The sequence below is a fragment of the Colius striatus genome, chromosome Z (genome assembly GCF_028858725.1).
Source record: "Colius striatus isolate bColStr4 chromosome Z, bColStr4.1.hap1, whole genome shotgun sequence".
NCBI lineage: Eukaryota > Metazoa > Chordata > Aves > Coliiformes > Coliidae > Colius > Colius striatus.
In genome coordinates this window covers 13,788,409-13,802,936 of record NC_084790.1, presented here as the reverse complement: position 1 = coordinate 13,802,936, position 14,528 = coordinate 13,788,409, and the positions used below count along the sequence as shown (strand labels likewise).

At 38.6% G+C, this 14,528-nt stretch overlaps 1 protein-coding gene across 1 annotated transcript in view; it reads left to right on the top strand.

The window, feature by feature from the left end:
* ATG10 (autophagy related 10) overlaps positions 1-14,528 on the top strand; it is a 90,643-nt gene that overhangs the window by 57,669 nt on the left and 18,446 nt on the right. The window contains exon 6 of the mRNA XM_062018335.1: positions 7,408-7,505. Coding sequence (XP_061874319.1) covers positions 7,408-7,505 — 98 coding nt within the window. The remainder of the gene's footprint in view (positions 1-7,407; positions 7,506-14,528) is intronic.

Below are 14,528 nucleotides of genomic sequence, written 5' to 3'. Positions count from 1 at the left end.
TTATAGTGCTTCAGCAGAACTATGTTTCTTGGGAGCCTGAATGTGAGCCACAAGGCTGGGATCTAAATGTACCTTTGGAAGTATATACTGTTTTTAATTTAAATGTTCTGTTTGTTTGTTTGGTTTTTTTTTAATACCCATAAGGTATTGCCCATAATAACTGTCTCTTGAAACAGTAACTGATCTTTTTTCCTCCCTGATATGAACGTCTTGTTACCCATTACTCAATTGCTATAGCCACTGTGATTTCACTCACCATACTGTCAGGAAGGAAGAACACACAGCCTCCCTCCAAGGCCGTTGTTAGTGTCACTTATTTAATCAGCAACTATAGTGATCACACTGCATCATTGGCTGTGCTCTGTTCCTCTCTACCCGAAGACTGTGTACCTTGGGCGGAGGGATTAAAATCTTCGAGTAATTTCATTCAGTCTCCTGCATGGTAACGTCAGCATCTTTTGTGTTTGGAATAATCTCCTAACTTTATCTAGATAAAGATGTCTGAATGTTGCCAGTGATATCTTTCCCTTTTTAATTAAAAAGTAGCTTAAGCTGCTTTGAATGTGTTTGGTAGATTTAATCACTCTCTGCCTTATATTGTTTAATGGTTTCTAATTTTGCTATGTTAGCATTTTAAAAGGCACTGTAGATTTAAAATTGAAGAACAGATTCTCATAGACTCCCTGGTGGAGTGATCTTAGTCTGAGGTGCAGTTTCACAAATGGATAATTTGGGGTAAATTTTCAAACTGGGACGTGGGGAACTGGGGACATGGCTTCGCCTTTGCCACCAACAGAACTCATTTACACACATCCTGCTGCAAATTTATTTCTAGAATTATTACAGACATTTACAAATGTGCAATATTTTGTCTTTAAACTTATTATGCAGACAGGACTATAAAGAAAGTTTTGCTGTAAGAGGCAGATTAACCTATTTGTGATCCTGAAAAATGTCATCTTCTAGGTTTTAGCTGAATTAGTAGTGCACTGTCTCTACAGAAGTGGATGCTGCAAGTAGAAGAAATAGGACACAATTTCTCCTGTACTGTACTTTCATATAATTAGTATTCACCATAAGCAGTTAATCACCAGAGAAGAGCTCCCAGAGACAAAACAAGTTGTTTAGCTTGTCAGCATCAGGGAATCGGAGGTGTTGAAACATGACTCCTTATAGCTGGAAGTGGATATTACAGAAGCTAGTGGATGATCTAATGCACAATCATAGTATTATGTGCCAACAGCTCCCCTTGCAGTACAAAACTATAATTGTTCCTACAAGTACAATTATGTTTTAAAACACTTATTGGGAATCTTTCACAATGGAAAACAAGCACTTTTTTTAGATAATTCCTAAAGTCACCTGGGTTCCCTTTAGCATTTAACATTCTCTTTTTATATCTAACATTCTCTGACACTTGAGAGAGAAGGATACAAGATGCTGGCAGTAGGTACATTTTTATAATATTTTTGGCTAGTGTTCTCTGATTTTAATTATGGATATCTTACTTCTGAAAAGGAGGAATTCTGTTTCTCCTACCAGTTATTTGCCCACCTGTGCCATACTGTCTGAATGTGCTCTCTGAAAACCCCAACATGGGATTTTCAGGAACATGCAGGTGACAGTCACTATGAATCACTTGAGATAGCGAACAAAAGTATTTTTTGTCGTCTTCTGAATCTGATATGAGGAAAATTCTGGGTAATGACCTGAGATTCTTTTCCTTTGCGGTAATAGTCTTCATGTGATAGGCTCTTCACCTTGTTTCTCAGACAACTAGTAACATTGACTGCATTCCTCATCTGAAATAATCAGGAAAGAATCTTTTGAGACCTACATCAATTTTCTAGTCTAAATTCCTACCATTACTTGTAGATTAAGTAACAGAATCGATTCCTCAAGTCTCTTTGTGAGTTGTTCGTGGTTTCTCTTGAATCCTGTCCATACTGATCCTAATGTTAATTACAGCTTACTGCAGGAGGTGAGGGTGAGATATAATCCTTGTGTGTCTACAGCCCTGCCCCATCTTGCCTTCTCCAGCAACAGGGCACAGAGTTTGAGTTCAAAACTCAGCTTCCTCTCTGGCAGTATGATAAGTGGCCATTACACCTTTAAGCCTGCCTAGGAAATAGTTCTTCTGCTTCATCTGACTAAGTCTTCACTTCCTCACTTTGTGTGTTACAATAGCAGCTGGTGCCAGCCTGTCCAAATCTGTGCCCTTCCAAATAGACGTCTAAACTAGAACCTTTAAAACCTACCAAACTATAACAGTTCTCCTGTCTTATGTGAGACCAGTTTTCGTTGACTTGGTGTCTCACAATCTCTCCCAGGAAAAGCACTTCCAATAGAGTTGCTGGGGAGATTTTCCCGTCATTCTTAGTATGGATGGCATCTTCAAGAGCTTGTGTCGGTTGGGACGTTCAAAACTGAACTCCTCTTTGCTAGCAAATATGCTCAACCATTACAGATCATTTCTTCCTGCAGAAGGGCAAAGTTTGCATTGTATCTTATCCTTTTTGTTGTCTAAACTAAATGAATAAACATTTTCTGGAATTAATCTTTAGGCTTCTTTTTTGGTGAGGTGAAGTTTGATATGTAAATAGTGCAAGGTAATGGTTTGAAATTTTAATTGCAACTGAACCAAAATTTGTGACACCTAAACTTTTTTGTAGTCTACGAGGATAGATTTCCAGGGAAGATCTTGATCTGTGCAAGGACAAATACTTCAGTTGAAAATAATGATTGTGGTGACTGTCTGGAAAGATGTTTGGGAACATTATAGGTAAAAGAAGATATTTTTAGGCTACCTATATATACATTGGAAGCACTATTCACTTCCTTTTGATAGTTTCCATGTGTCATATATTCCTAAATTCAGACCTAATGAAGTCCCAGTCCATGTCAGGAGCTCAGGGCAGTGGTCCTCAGTACCACAGAGTCTGAGAGAACCAGATGTCATTTCAAAGTGAGTCTTATGCATGCCATACTTTTCAGAAATGTATGCCTTTTTTTCTTTCTCTGGTTCTGAGATTACCAAATAGGTAGCTGAAGAAATGCATGAACCCCTGCTGATGTCTGATGTCAGCAATTAGCCCTCTTAGAGACAGATGGTATGGGCAATTAGCCTTCGCCTTCAATGCTGGCATCAGCCAGATGGGCTGGGCTAGGTCGAGTAAGCTTTCTTTAATCAACAGACTATTTTCCCCTTTTCTTGGTCAGGGAACTTTAGTCTTTTCCTGAACTGTCACGGTCTGAGACATACATTCAAAAACCTCTTGCACCGACAGTGAGCTAGCAGCAACACAGTCACAGATGGACACAGGCATAATTCAGGAATCACCCTGCATGTTAAGAAAATAATGACTTGTCTCACACTTCTTATTTTTCCTGCAAAGGTAGAGGAAGAGTCATGAATGCTGGCTGGGCCCTGAAAAGAAAGATCAGAAGTAACGGGAGTCAGTAAGGACTGCAGCCGCACTCCTCTAGAAAAGAGTGGGATTTTCAAATTGGTCTTCTAGGAATGTGTCTAGTTCTCTGACATACAGATACATCCCTGCCAGTAAAACACATGCTAATCAGTGGTTAAAGTGAAGGATCTTGTAAGATAGTTTAACTTAGTCCAAGCTTGAAGGCATGACTTTCTGTTTTCATAATCATAGTGGGCCTGACGGATACACTTTGCTGAATACAGACTTACTCCCTGAACTCAAAATCACGTGACCATCATGTCCTGTGTCAGAAAGATAGGTCCTCTTAAGACTGTGTCCCATATGAAGTGGTTTTATTGCGGCTTTGGACATTAATAAAATAATTTGTATAATCAGATAAGCTTCTAAGATGTGTGTTTCTTCTTTCATGGTAATGGTTTCTTAAGAGCATTTCTTTGGAAAATATGCCAAAGGAAAGCCTCCAAAAAATTTGTGCACCCTTCACCATGAGTGTCAAATAACCTTTAATTGGAAATTTAAGAAATTACTAAAAACTCTCAGGAAACATCAAGTGAACAGAATACAGGAACTGGGGAAGCCAGAACATTTTCTCTGAAAATGTGTGTGAAATTTATATGCCTAAAGAATTTCTACTGTTTTCACAAATGAAGGTACCAAGTTAGCTGGGAGCTGCAACTCATATAATAGTCTTAATGCCACACCTTGCTGCTGTGAGGAGGCACTCAACCATCTGCTTTCTAACTATTTCTTATTTGTGGTGATACAAGTTAATCCCAAGAGCACCATCAAGAAGCTTTTCTCAGAAAGATCTATTATAGTCTAGAGAGTTTAAATAAGAAAAATCTGAGTTTGTAATAGAAAGGGTGTAGTTCTTCTTACCTGACAAGGCAGATGAACTGGTTGATTCAAGCCCATGCTTAATGACAGAAGCAGACACCATAGTTAGGCATTCTTGACTCATATTGTTCATCTCCTTCCTCTCAACAAAAGTCTTGGTTACTTCTCAGGATCCTTTGGCCTTTCTTATTGGGTAGAAGTCAAGTTTATTGTATCAGAGTCTGCATTTTGCAGAGCCTGGTTGAGTGACAATGAGCTGATTGTGTTTTGTGCCAGATTTGTGGCATTATGAGCATGGAGCTTTTGACAAAGGTACAGTAATTTTGTCAGGACTCATAAGCAGCTATTTCTGTGTAGTGTCCGCTTCCTTCACTCTCTGTAATTACTTAAAGAGTTGAATTATACAAAATGTACATATAACCACAGACTCACTTCTGTCTGCACACCCACTCCCAGCTAGACTTGGGATAAGACTTGGGACCAGCTGCAAGTACCTCAGCAGCTGTGTCACCGTGGGTGGATTATGAGTAAATGTATTGCTGGGTGAATCTGAAGCCTCTACCTTCCTCTCCTGCCACTTCTCTTGGCTTGATGCTGCTGTTGCCTTCTTTTTCTGGCTGAACTTTTTGAGTTCAGCTCCATCACGAGAAAGAATGAGAAGAGAAGCAACGAGGCACTGCTTGGCTCAGCAGGTGCCACAGTGGCCCCTTGTTGCTAGCAGCAACAATTACAGAATGCTCTGTCAGCCCAGCTGGGTATTTGAGGTCTCAGTGGGCTGCAAGAACGTGTAACAGAGCTGCTAAACATGTGAATGTTGGCAGCTCCAGAAAAGGGGGTATGAAAGTGCCTGAAGAATACAGATGTACCTTTTGTGCAAATCTGGGAGCCTGTGAATAAAATGGATTCCCTTATATCATTCTAAGCAGGTGGCCAAATTCACACAAACTGGGGAGTTCTCACATATAAAACACACCTCCAGCCAGATTACTTGAAATGGATTTTATCATCCACACTTACCTTCTGACATTGAAACAAGAAGAAAACCGAAACAGACTGCAAAACCTCCAAACTCTTCTTTGCCAAATGCTCTCTATCAAACAGTCCTTTTACCAGTCATTTTAAGACCTCAGTGTAGTTGAGGATTTTTTTGTTTTGTTTTTTAATTGAGAGAGAAAACACCAGACTTTCAGGTTTTCATCCCACAAAAGAGAATGGGGAAACTGCCCATCTACCCTACCTCCTTCTGTAACACTCTTTCCATTCCCAGCTATGTAGCTGAACTTTACGTCCAATTTTGGTATTGATAATTTATTCTTTCCTGTTGTATCGGGCCTCTTTCTTTCTTCTAGAAAACTGAGCTAGTCAGCTAAATAGGAATTTACAGGAACATAATTCTTAGAAGCATGTATGAAAGCTTATTTATTAAAAAAAAAACCCATACTTAATTCAAAGTCATTTAAATCTTAATTAAATATATTAAAATAGTGCATAAAATAAAAAATGGAGGGAAATTTAAATGTAAGCATATTTCAATGTATAAGTGCGTATTCAGAATGCCCAGATCAATATTTTTGTTTCTATGTGAAACACTGCAATTACTTGGTATTAACTACTGAAGTATTTTACTGTCATTTTACTCCAATGTGAAGTGAAACTTTGAGTCTGCGTGAATTTGTATTTTTCTCTGAAATGCAAATAGTTCTATACTGAAGTATGATGGAAGATACACTGCTTTTCGTACATGAATTAGTAAAATCATAAGGTAAAGACAAAACTCAATGTTAACCGTAATGTGATTAATGCTTCAATAATACTCAATTGTTTCTGTAAATGGTTATAGAGTCAGAGGAATCTATTCCATGTGTATAATCTGAATTTGTTGAAGTGTTACTACAAAAATTCAGAGATACAAAGAAATACGTACAGCACAAAATCTAGAGTGGCCATTCAAGTGTTGCATGAGAATGTGAGTTGCTCTAGATTTTACATTTGGACTTTCTCTGGATTCTCTGTGCAGGTTGAATAGAAAACTGAAAATTACACATGATGTCTTGTATTACCTACACAAAGATGGTCTCAGCATAAATATACCATTCTAAAGTTACCTTTTGCTCTTGTAACAAATTTATTAGTAAATGTTAGGCCATCTCCAGCACAGCTCTGGTATCTGTCATCATAAGGCAGAGGATGTAACAGTCTAACAAGTCTCACATTTCTGAGGATGCCATAGTACAGATAGTTAATGTGCTTTTACCCCCACAGGTATTTTATTTGCCACATGCTTCTGCTTTATGGTGCTTAGAACTTGGTGCTTTTGTATAAATATGTGCAGAAAAGAAGACAAAACAGAGGTTGTAGGCAGCTGATTTTAACTTAAATGTAAACATGGCATTCAAATGATAATTGGGTGAATAAATCTTGTTCATTTTGAAGACATGAAAATGTCAGTAGAGTAAAACTATTTATCACAGGATAATGATTTCTGACACCTAATAAATGCCAAGATGAAGCTACTTATTGAAAGTATATCAAAATATTCTTATTGTTGTTTGCCAAAAACAAATATTCAGGAAAAATTGCCATGCTTATTTTCTAAGTGGCTGACACTAATGTCTTGACATAATTCTACACTACTAAAAACCAGATGCAACAATGCTGTATAAATGCAGCTCAACTAAATAAAAAGCATATAGGTTATCCAAATACAGTAAACTTCAGTCTGTGGCATTTTGTTCCTTAGATTTTTTTCCCACTCTCTAACTATGAATTGCATGTGTTTATGTTCATGATATTATTTTGTGGTTTTAAATTTATCTTATCCAAGAACAGTTTTACAAAATTAGATTACCCTCACACGTTACATCCAGAACAATAAGTTGTTACTCTCATGTGACAGGGAATAAAGCTGAACAGGGAACTTTGGGTAGTTCTATATGCACCTTCAGTCAGGGTCTAAGCAGTGTTGTTTTGGAGTTAATGGGGCCAGGAGGGGCTCAGTGATGTTTTTTCTGTCTGCTTCCAGATAATCACTATTTTCAGATTTACTCTTGCTATTCTGTTATTAAAGATATAGCATGCTTAAGAGCTTTGACTGTGAGTGGTTGTTTCCCTCCACTCACAGATGGAAGACCTTTAACTCTGGATGAAATATGGAAAAGTGTTCATGCATGCTACCAGGTTCGTCTGCTGCAGGGGCCCTGGGACACTATTACACAGCAGGTGAGAAACCACTGGTCCTTTATAGAGATGATGAATGCAGTATATGCTTGAATCCACAATGTCTTTGTTACCTTTCTGTATGTAAACTATATAAAAGTCTGAGGTTGTGCTGAGCCAATTACTTACATAGAAACAGTTTTAGTTGTAGTTTTTTAGGGGTGTATAGGTGTTCACTGTGTAAGATTTAACGTGACAGTATCTCATGTTTAAAATACTTTTCCAAAGCCAGTCTTGAAAACTTCAAGGAATTTTGGGGTAATCGTGGATTGGGTAGATACAAAAGTAGACTTACTTATGTAAATAAATTGTATTAGTGTAACATTTCATGGATTATCTGTTAATCAAGTTACCAAAAAAGACTCTGTAATTTTCAATTTTAAGTAGATTTGCAATCCATAGGTTCAAAGGAGATCTCTCTCTCACTCAAATAATAAGTTATTGCCAACAACATCTGTAAGAATCAGTAGTTAATCAATGCTGTATTTTACAATAGGAAGCAGATCAGTACACTGTGATAGCACTGCCTTCTTCTAGAACTATTCAAATTACTTTTATTTAAAGTAGGTTTTAAGTCAACAGATCATTTCAGCAACTGTTCCCAGACTTGTGATGATGGCTGTCTTAAAAACAGTCACACTTGTTCAAGGAAGAGAGAGATACAGTTCAGAGCTAAGCTGGTTCCTCTGGTTTGTTCCATTGGCTCCAGGCCTCTGGTGCAAGTTTGGACAAAGAATAGAAACTCTCTGTGTGTGCATTTTTTATCATCAGACAAAGATACTGATGTGTCCCTTCTTCTTTCTCTTTCTTTCTTTGACTTTTTGATTTTGACTGTTTACAGATACACAGGTCTCTTACCACAGCAGCTAGCACAAATAGGTATAACCTCAGCTGAGTTCTACAGGTGTTTCTTTAGTTCAATGAATACAGTTTAGTTACAGGATGCCTGTTTGTAGATGGTACTCAGTTATGGGAACAAAAGTAGAATTAATGTTTTTACAGCCATGGAATATTAATAAATATTATAATCACCTGCTGAGAACCTAAAAAGCATTGGTTTTCAGAAGTTTGCTGTATATGTCTCAATTCCAGTTGTGGGTTTACAGAGTCTCATAATACAAGCTTTTACATAAAGTGTTAATTACTTGATTTGTCTACTCCAGAATGGAGATGAGGAAATTTTATTTTAATGAAATAATGTAGCAGATAACTGATTTTTTACCCAAGAAAGTACTACAGTTCAGCGAAGTTTTATTATTTGTAGCTGAATTTTCAGACTCGTAGCTAAATGGTGACTGTTTCCGCATAGAGAGGCAGAGGATTCAGTTAACTGTGCCTTCACTGCATCCACCTTTGTGCATTCCCAGTAGACAAAGACTAGTAACTCTGCGGTCAGGTGCTAAATATCCTTTAGGGCTGACATCTCTGGTATTTCTCAGCTGAGCTGTTCTGGCTTGTGGATAGTTTATATTCCCACCTGCAGAAATGTACGGGAGAATCTTATTTGTGCACTCCAGAGGTCGTGTGCCTTCTGCTCACATTATACTGTGGCCTGAAGCCACATTGAAGCTCCTCTGTAGAAAGCACAGTCTTGTTCTATTTGTCTGCAAAGCACTGCAGGAACCTACAGCTCTCTATAGGTCGTAAATCATAATGTGATAGTACTGAGAATAAAGCATAAACAATATGTATGGAATGTGTAAAATCAGAGTGGTGGAAGCCAAAAGAAAAACAGGATCACTCCCACACAGAAATTATTTTTGCCTCTTAAGGAACAGTAAAGTAAAACTGTCCTGCATCTAATAACTAGAGATGTGTGTGAGATAGAAACAAATAGAAGACTTGCAGAAACAGGTTTTATGGGTGGTAGAATGTGTGGAGTGCTGAACCTGTTGTTTCCGTGACATATCTTTGGAGCATCTTTCTTATGAGGAAAGGCTGCAGGAACTGGGGCTGTTTAGTCTAGAGAAGAGGAGACTGTGAGCTGGGAGAATCTCATTAATATTTACGGATATCTAAATGGTGGATGTCAGAAGGCTGGGACATCCTTTTTTTTTCTGTTGTATCTAGTGACAGGTCAAGGGGAAATGGAAAGAGGCTGGAACCTAAGAAGAGTCTTGCATCTGGGAAGGAACAATCCCATGCACCAGCACAGGCTGGGGGTCGAACTGCTGAAGAGCAGCTCTGCAGAGAGAGACCCGGGAGTGCTGATTGATAATAAACTGAACATGAGCCAGCAATGTTCCCTCATGGCCAAGAAAGCCAGTGGCATCCTGGGATGCATCAAGAAGAGTTTGGCCAGCAGGTTGAGGGAGGTTCTTCTCCCCCTGTACTCTGTCCTGGTGAGGCCTCATCTGGAGTCCTGTGTCTAGTTCTGGGATCCTCAGCTCAAGAGGGACAGGGAACTGCTGGAGAGAGTCCAGCGCAGGGCCACCAAGATGATCAGGGGACTGGAGCATCTTTCATACGAGGAAAGGCTGCAGGAACTGGGGCTGTTTAGTCTGGAGAAGAGGAGACTGAAGGGAGATCTTATTAACATTTACAAATACATAAATGGTGGGTGTCAGGAGGCTGGGACATCCCTTTTTTCTATAGTAGCTAGCAACAGGACAAGGGGTAATGGGATGAAGCTGGAAGACAAAAAGTTCCACTTAAACATAAGAAGAAACTATTTCACTGTGAGGGTGAGGGAGCCCTGGCACAGGCTGCCCAGAGGGGTTGTGGAGTCTCCTTCCTTGGAGGTTTTCAAGACCCGCCTGGACATGTTCCTCTGTGACCTGATCTAAGTGAACCTGCTTCTGCAGGGGGGCTGGACTAGATGATCTCTAAAGTTCACTTCCAACCCCTGCCATTCTATGATTCTATGATTTAAACATAAGGAAAAACTATTTAACTGTTCAGGTGAGGGAGCCCTGGCACAGGCTGCCCAGGGAGGGTGCGGCGTCTCTTTTTCTGGAGGTTTTCAAAACCTGCCTGGACATGTTCCTGTGTGACCTGATGTAGGTGGAGCTGCTTTGGCAGAGGAGTTGCACTAGACAATCTCTAAAAAACGTTCCAACCACTACCATTGTTGATTCTATGACATCTCTCCAGAGGCAATTCAGCCAATGTGATTCCAGTGACAAACACAAACTAAGATGTAAGGAGTATGGAGAAATGACCAAAGTTAGAGCAGCAAAATACTGTATAGCATCAGGGTGACTTTCTGTTAGGTAAGGAGATTACAAACTAAGTTAAACTCTTTATCATATAGTAATACTAGACCATACCTGAGGCTGATAGGATAATACTGGAACTGCTGGTAAGTGGCAGAAGCCAGAGGAGTTAAGATTCTCCTGCATTCCCACTACATAATTTGGAGTTACTTTACCTTTTATGTGCTGTTTGTATGTACACCTTCTCTCTGAAGGTCACATACCTGTGGCTGAAGGCTGTTGAATCCCACTGACTTCACTAAGGTGAGCCTCCTTCCCATCAGTATTGAACCTGGCCCAGAGACACCAGCTGCATTCCTGGATTGGAAATGTACTTTCCCACATGTCTGGGACAGGGCACCTCTAGGAAAACAGCTTTAGGAGGTCTAGAGTTTTTAGATAAAAGCAGAAAAGCACAAAGCAATGAGGGTACACTTGCTTATGGTCATTCAGTCAAGTGATAAGAAGACAGAGACATGTCTGGTTTGTGGAAGGGTACATTTCTGGAGCTGAAACAGAGCAGTGTCAACACTGGTATGACAAACACTGCCCCTTGTAAACTGAGAGATGCATATGGCAGTCCAAATATAAAAGAGTAGTAAAAAAATCAGAGTATTCTCAAAGGAATTATGAAAGATAATAAAAACATACTGTAAGCGCTAGCCTGCAAGCCTCAGATCAAAGCAAGAGTCGGGTGTACAAGAAAAATATTTTCCCCCTTCAGATGAATCAGGGTTCTGAATTGAAATACAGAGTTTTCTCTTTACTATATGCTTTTCTGCTGACCCATTTTGTTATGTGGGTTAGGCTTTGCCTGCAGGGACACAGATTGTATAATGCAAGTCACTGGGCGAACTCACCAAATCAAGCTTAAAGTCTCAGTACACATGAACAGCAGAGAGAAAAGGTTTAGGATTTTGCTCCAAAAGAGACAGAAATTTTAAATTCTGCAAGAAATCTACCATTGGGAAGAAAAATGATCTTACTACCGTCCATGTATAATGTTACTTAACTTTTAACTAAAGCTAATTTTGCACTTTGATTCAGTAATCAGCAGATTAGGTAAACAAAATCACGCTGCTTTATTTTCTCCCAGATCCAGGATGTCAGGCTAATAATTTTGGACTTAAATTCCATTATATGAGTGCCATGCCTGTGCACAGTTTTGATAAGCCATGTTTTCATTTGTACTCTGTATGATAAAATATACCTGAGATCGGGAACTGCGACATCACCTAGTCTCCAAAGAATTTTTTGGCAATTAAGTTGCCAAAACCCAAGCTTTAGGTAAAATTTGAACTTTTAAAGTTACTTTTTAATATTGGGGAAAGTTGCTCACGTTTTCAGAGGCAAATGTCTTCAAATGTTTTTACTGGCTGGATTATTTTTGTTGGAGAAAACAGAAGTCAACTGGTTACCATCTCATAAATAAATTAACATTATAAGGTTCCATAGTATTTTATAATGATAATTGATAAATGGTGATGATTTAATTACACTTCCTCTAGTAATAATCTTAAAATGCTTAAGTGAAGTTCCTATGATTGGCTTTCTTCTGAGTCAAATCTCCCTGGAGTCTTCAGTCATTCCTTTTCTACATCCGGTGCTAACTTGCTTTAGCTGTTTTAAATAATACAAATCAATTATAACACATGGCTGTTTAACAAAACTTCTAAATGTTGCTACTGGTCTCTGTGGGTATTTCCTGATGGCTTATAATGACATCAATTTGGCACACCTGGTAAGATCTGTGTGAGCTGGAAGTAGCTTAATTCTGCAATGACAAGAAAATTAAGGAGTATTTATGGATTACTGTTGCATTTCAGAACTGTTGCCAACCATGATTTTAGTTTCTTATTTTACGAAGAGTCAGAAAAGGAATTGCAGACATTGTATGCCTGTCTCCTGAACAGTGTGTTTGTAACTTGGTGGGTGCTTTTGAGGATATCCTGTATTAGTTTTTTCTCTACACAGAAGAATGTCTCTTCACCTTTTTGAATTAATAGATACTAAAAGTGTACCTCTTACAAGTTGTTCCCTTTGAGTCTTTGTAGCCTTTCCGGAACTGCAGACAAAGAGAGCTTTCCCTAGCTGTCCCTCAGCTGGATTTTCTCTTTCAGCTTGATTTAGGATGGAATCCCATCCCTGCGTCCTCCATACCACCATGCTGAGTAACATTCCTAGCAACCCAGGCTGCCAGAGCTGATGTTTTTCGTGACTGCATTGTTTTTTAAAAGTACTTTCTGAGCCAGATATGTATCAGTTGTAAGAGTAAATAAGAGATCTAGATGGTTGGGGGTTGGGGGGAGATAAAAAAACAGATATGTCAGACTGAGAGAAGCTGCAAAAGGGATGAATGTAAAAATGACACTAAGGCTCCTGGAGAGATTTTAATTAACAGTAAAAAACAAAAACAAGGCACTCCAAAAACTGAGGCAAATGTATCCAGCTAGAAAAAAGTTGCAATAAATAGAAAGAAAAGTCTAAACTAAAAAATGATGAAGTCAGTCATCGTGGTAGTGAAAGACTGCAAGAGACACACATATTTCTGTCACATGTGCTTTGGTACTCAGCCAAGAAGTCCAGGACAATTGTTGGTAAATACATGCTGGCATTGTGTAAAACAGCTCAGACATAATGGTCCTTCTTCATGTAACTGAACAGGAGATCCACCACATCAATATCCAGGTATAATATACCAGAGGTGTAGTTAAGTTGGCAGCAGTCCACAACTGTCATAACCAAATACTAAATGGTGAGACAATTTGAAAGGAAAAAACTCACAAGAATAGGAAAAAGGTTCAAAAACAACAGAGAGTGAAGGACAGATGTGAAACAAAGGAGAGAAATATTCCTGATTTTAAAAGGGAACATACTTTACCACATGGTAATGCATAGAATTTAGAACCAGGAGTTTAAAATAGAGGGCTGTTAAAGTGTAGTTAATCTCTAAAGGCTACGATTTACCTTTTATCATTTTGGAGATGTAAAGCAGCAGAAGGTGACCATGTGGTTATAGCCAGAACTATCTTCAGACTTCATGGTGTTATGTCCTTACAGTAGAAATTGGAAAAATACTGGCCATAAGTAGCTGAAAGTATCAGATTTTGTCTTCCAATTTTTAGAAACTTGCTTTTCAAAATTGTGGCCTAATAATCATGAAGATTCAAGAGCACAATAACTTCAACAGGTACTACGTACACCCTTCCATATAAGCTATATTCATTACAGTAGTAAAGCTGCTTTGAAAGGTTTGATGTAAGTCTGATTGGACAAACTTTCAAATAATAGTTGAACTACTTTTAACAATATATAAAAAAAAAACTGAACAGAGATGCTGTCTTACTGATCCTTGTTTACATTTTGTCCAGCTGTAAGATAACCAGTTGTCTGTGAAAAGTTGCTGAAATGACAGTCTACAAGCCTTTTTTTGTTAGAATGAGTATGGGATAGGCATTGACAACGTGTGAGTTTCCATCCTAGTATGGCTAGGTGCTCCAGACCTATTTTGAAGTATCTGTGTCAAGGACCAAGACAATAGCGTAGTTTCAACATCCAGTTCAGTTATTGTTTTCTGCAGAGTCTGAAATGGTGATGTATACAGTCACCTATTAGAAAGTAAATTGAAACTCATTTGTGTTCCAGGGACCTTCTGAAATTTGTTTCAGGAATAGTAGAATATTTATTGATTGAAAAAAATAGGTAAAGATGCTAGTAATTTTTAATCCTTTCTTTGCCCTGGTGGGTATTTATAAAAGCGTATACAAATTAAAATGTCTTCAACAGGGGGAAGTGAATAATTCCCACCTTGGAACACCATATAGGTCAGTGG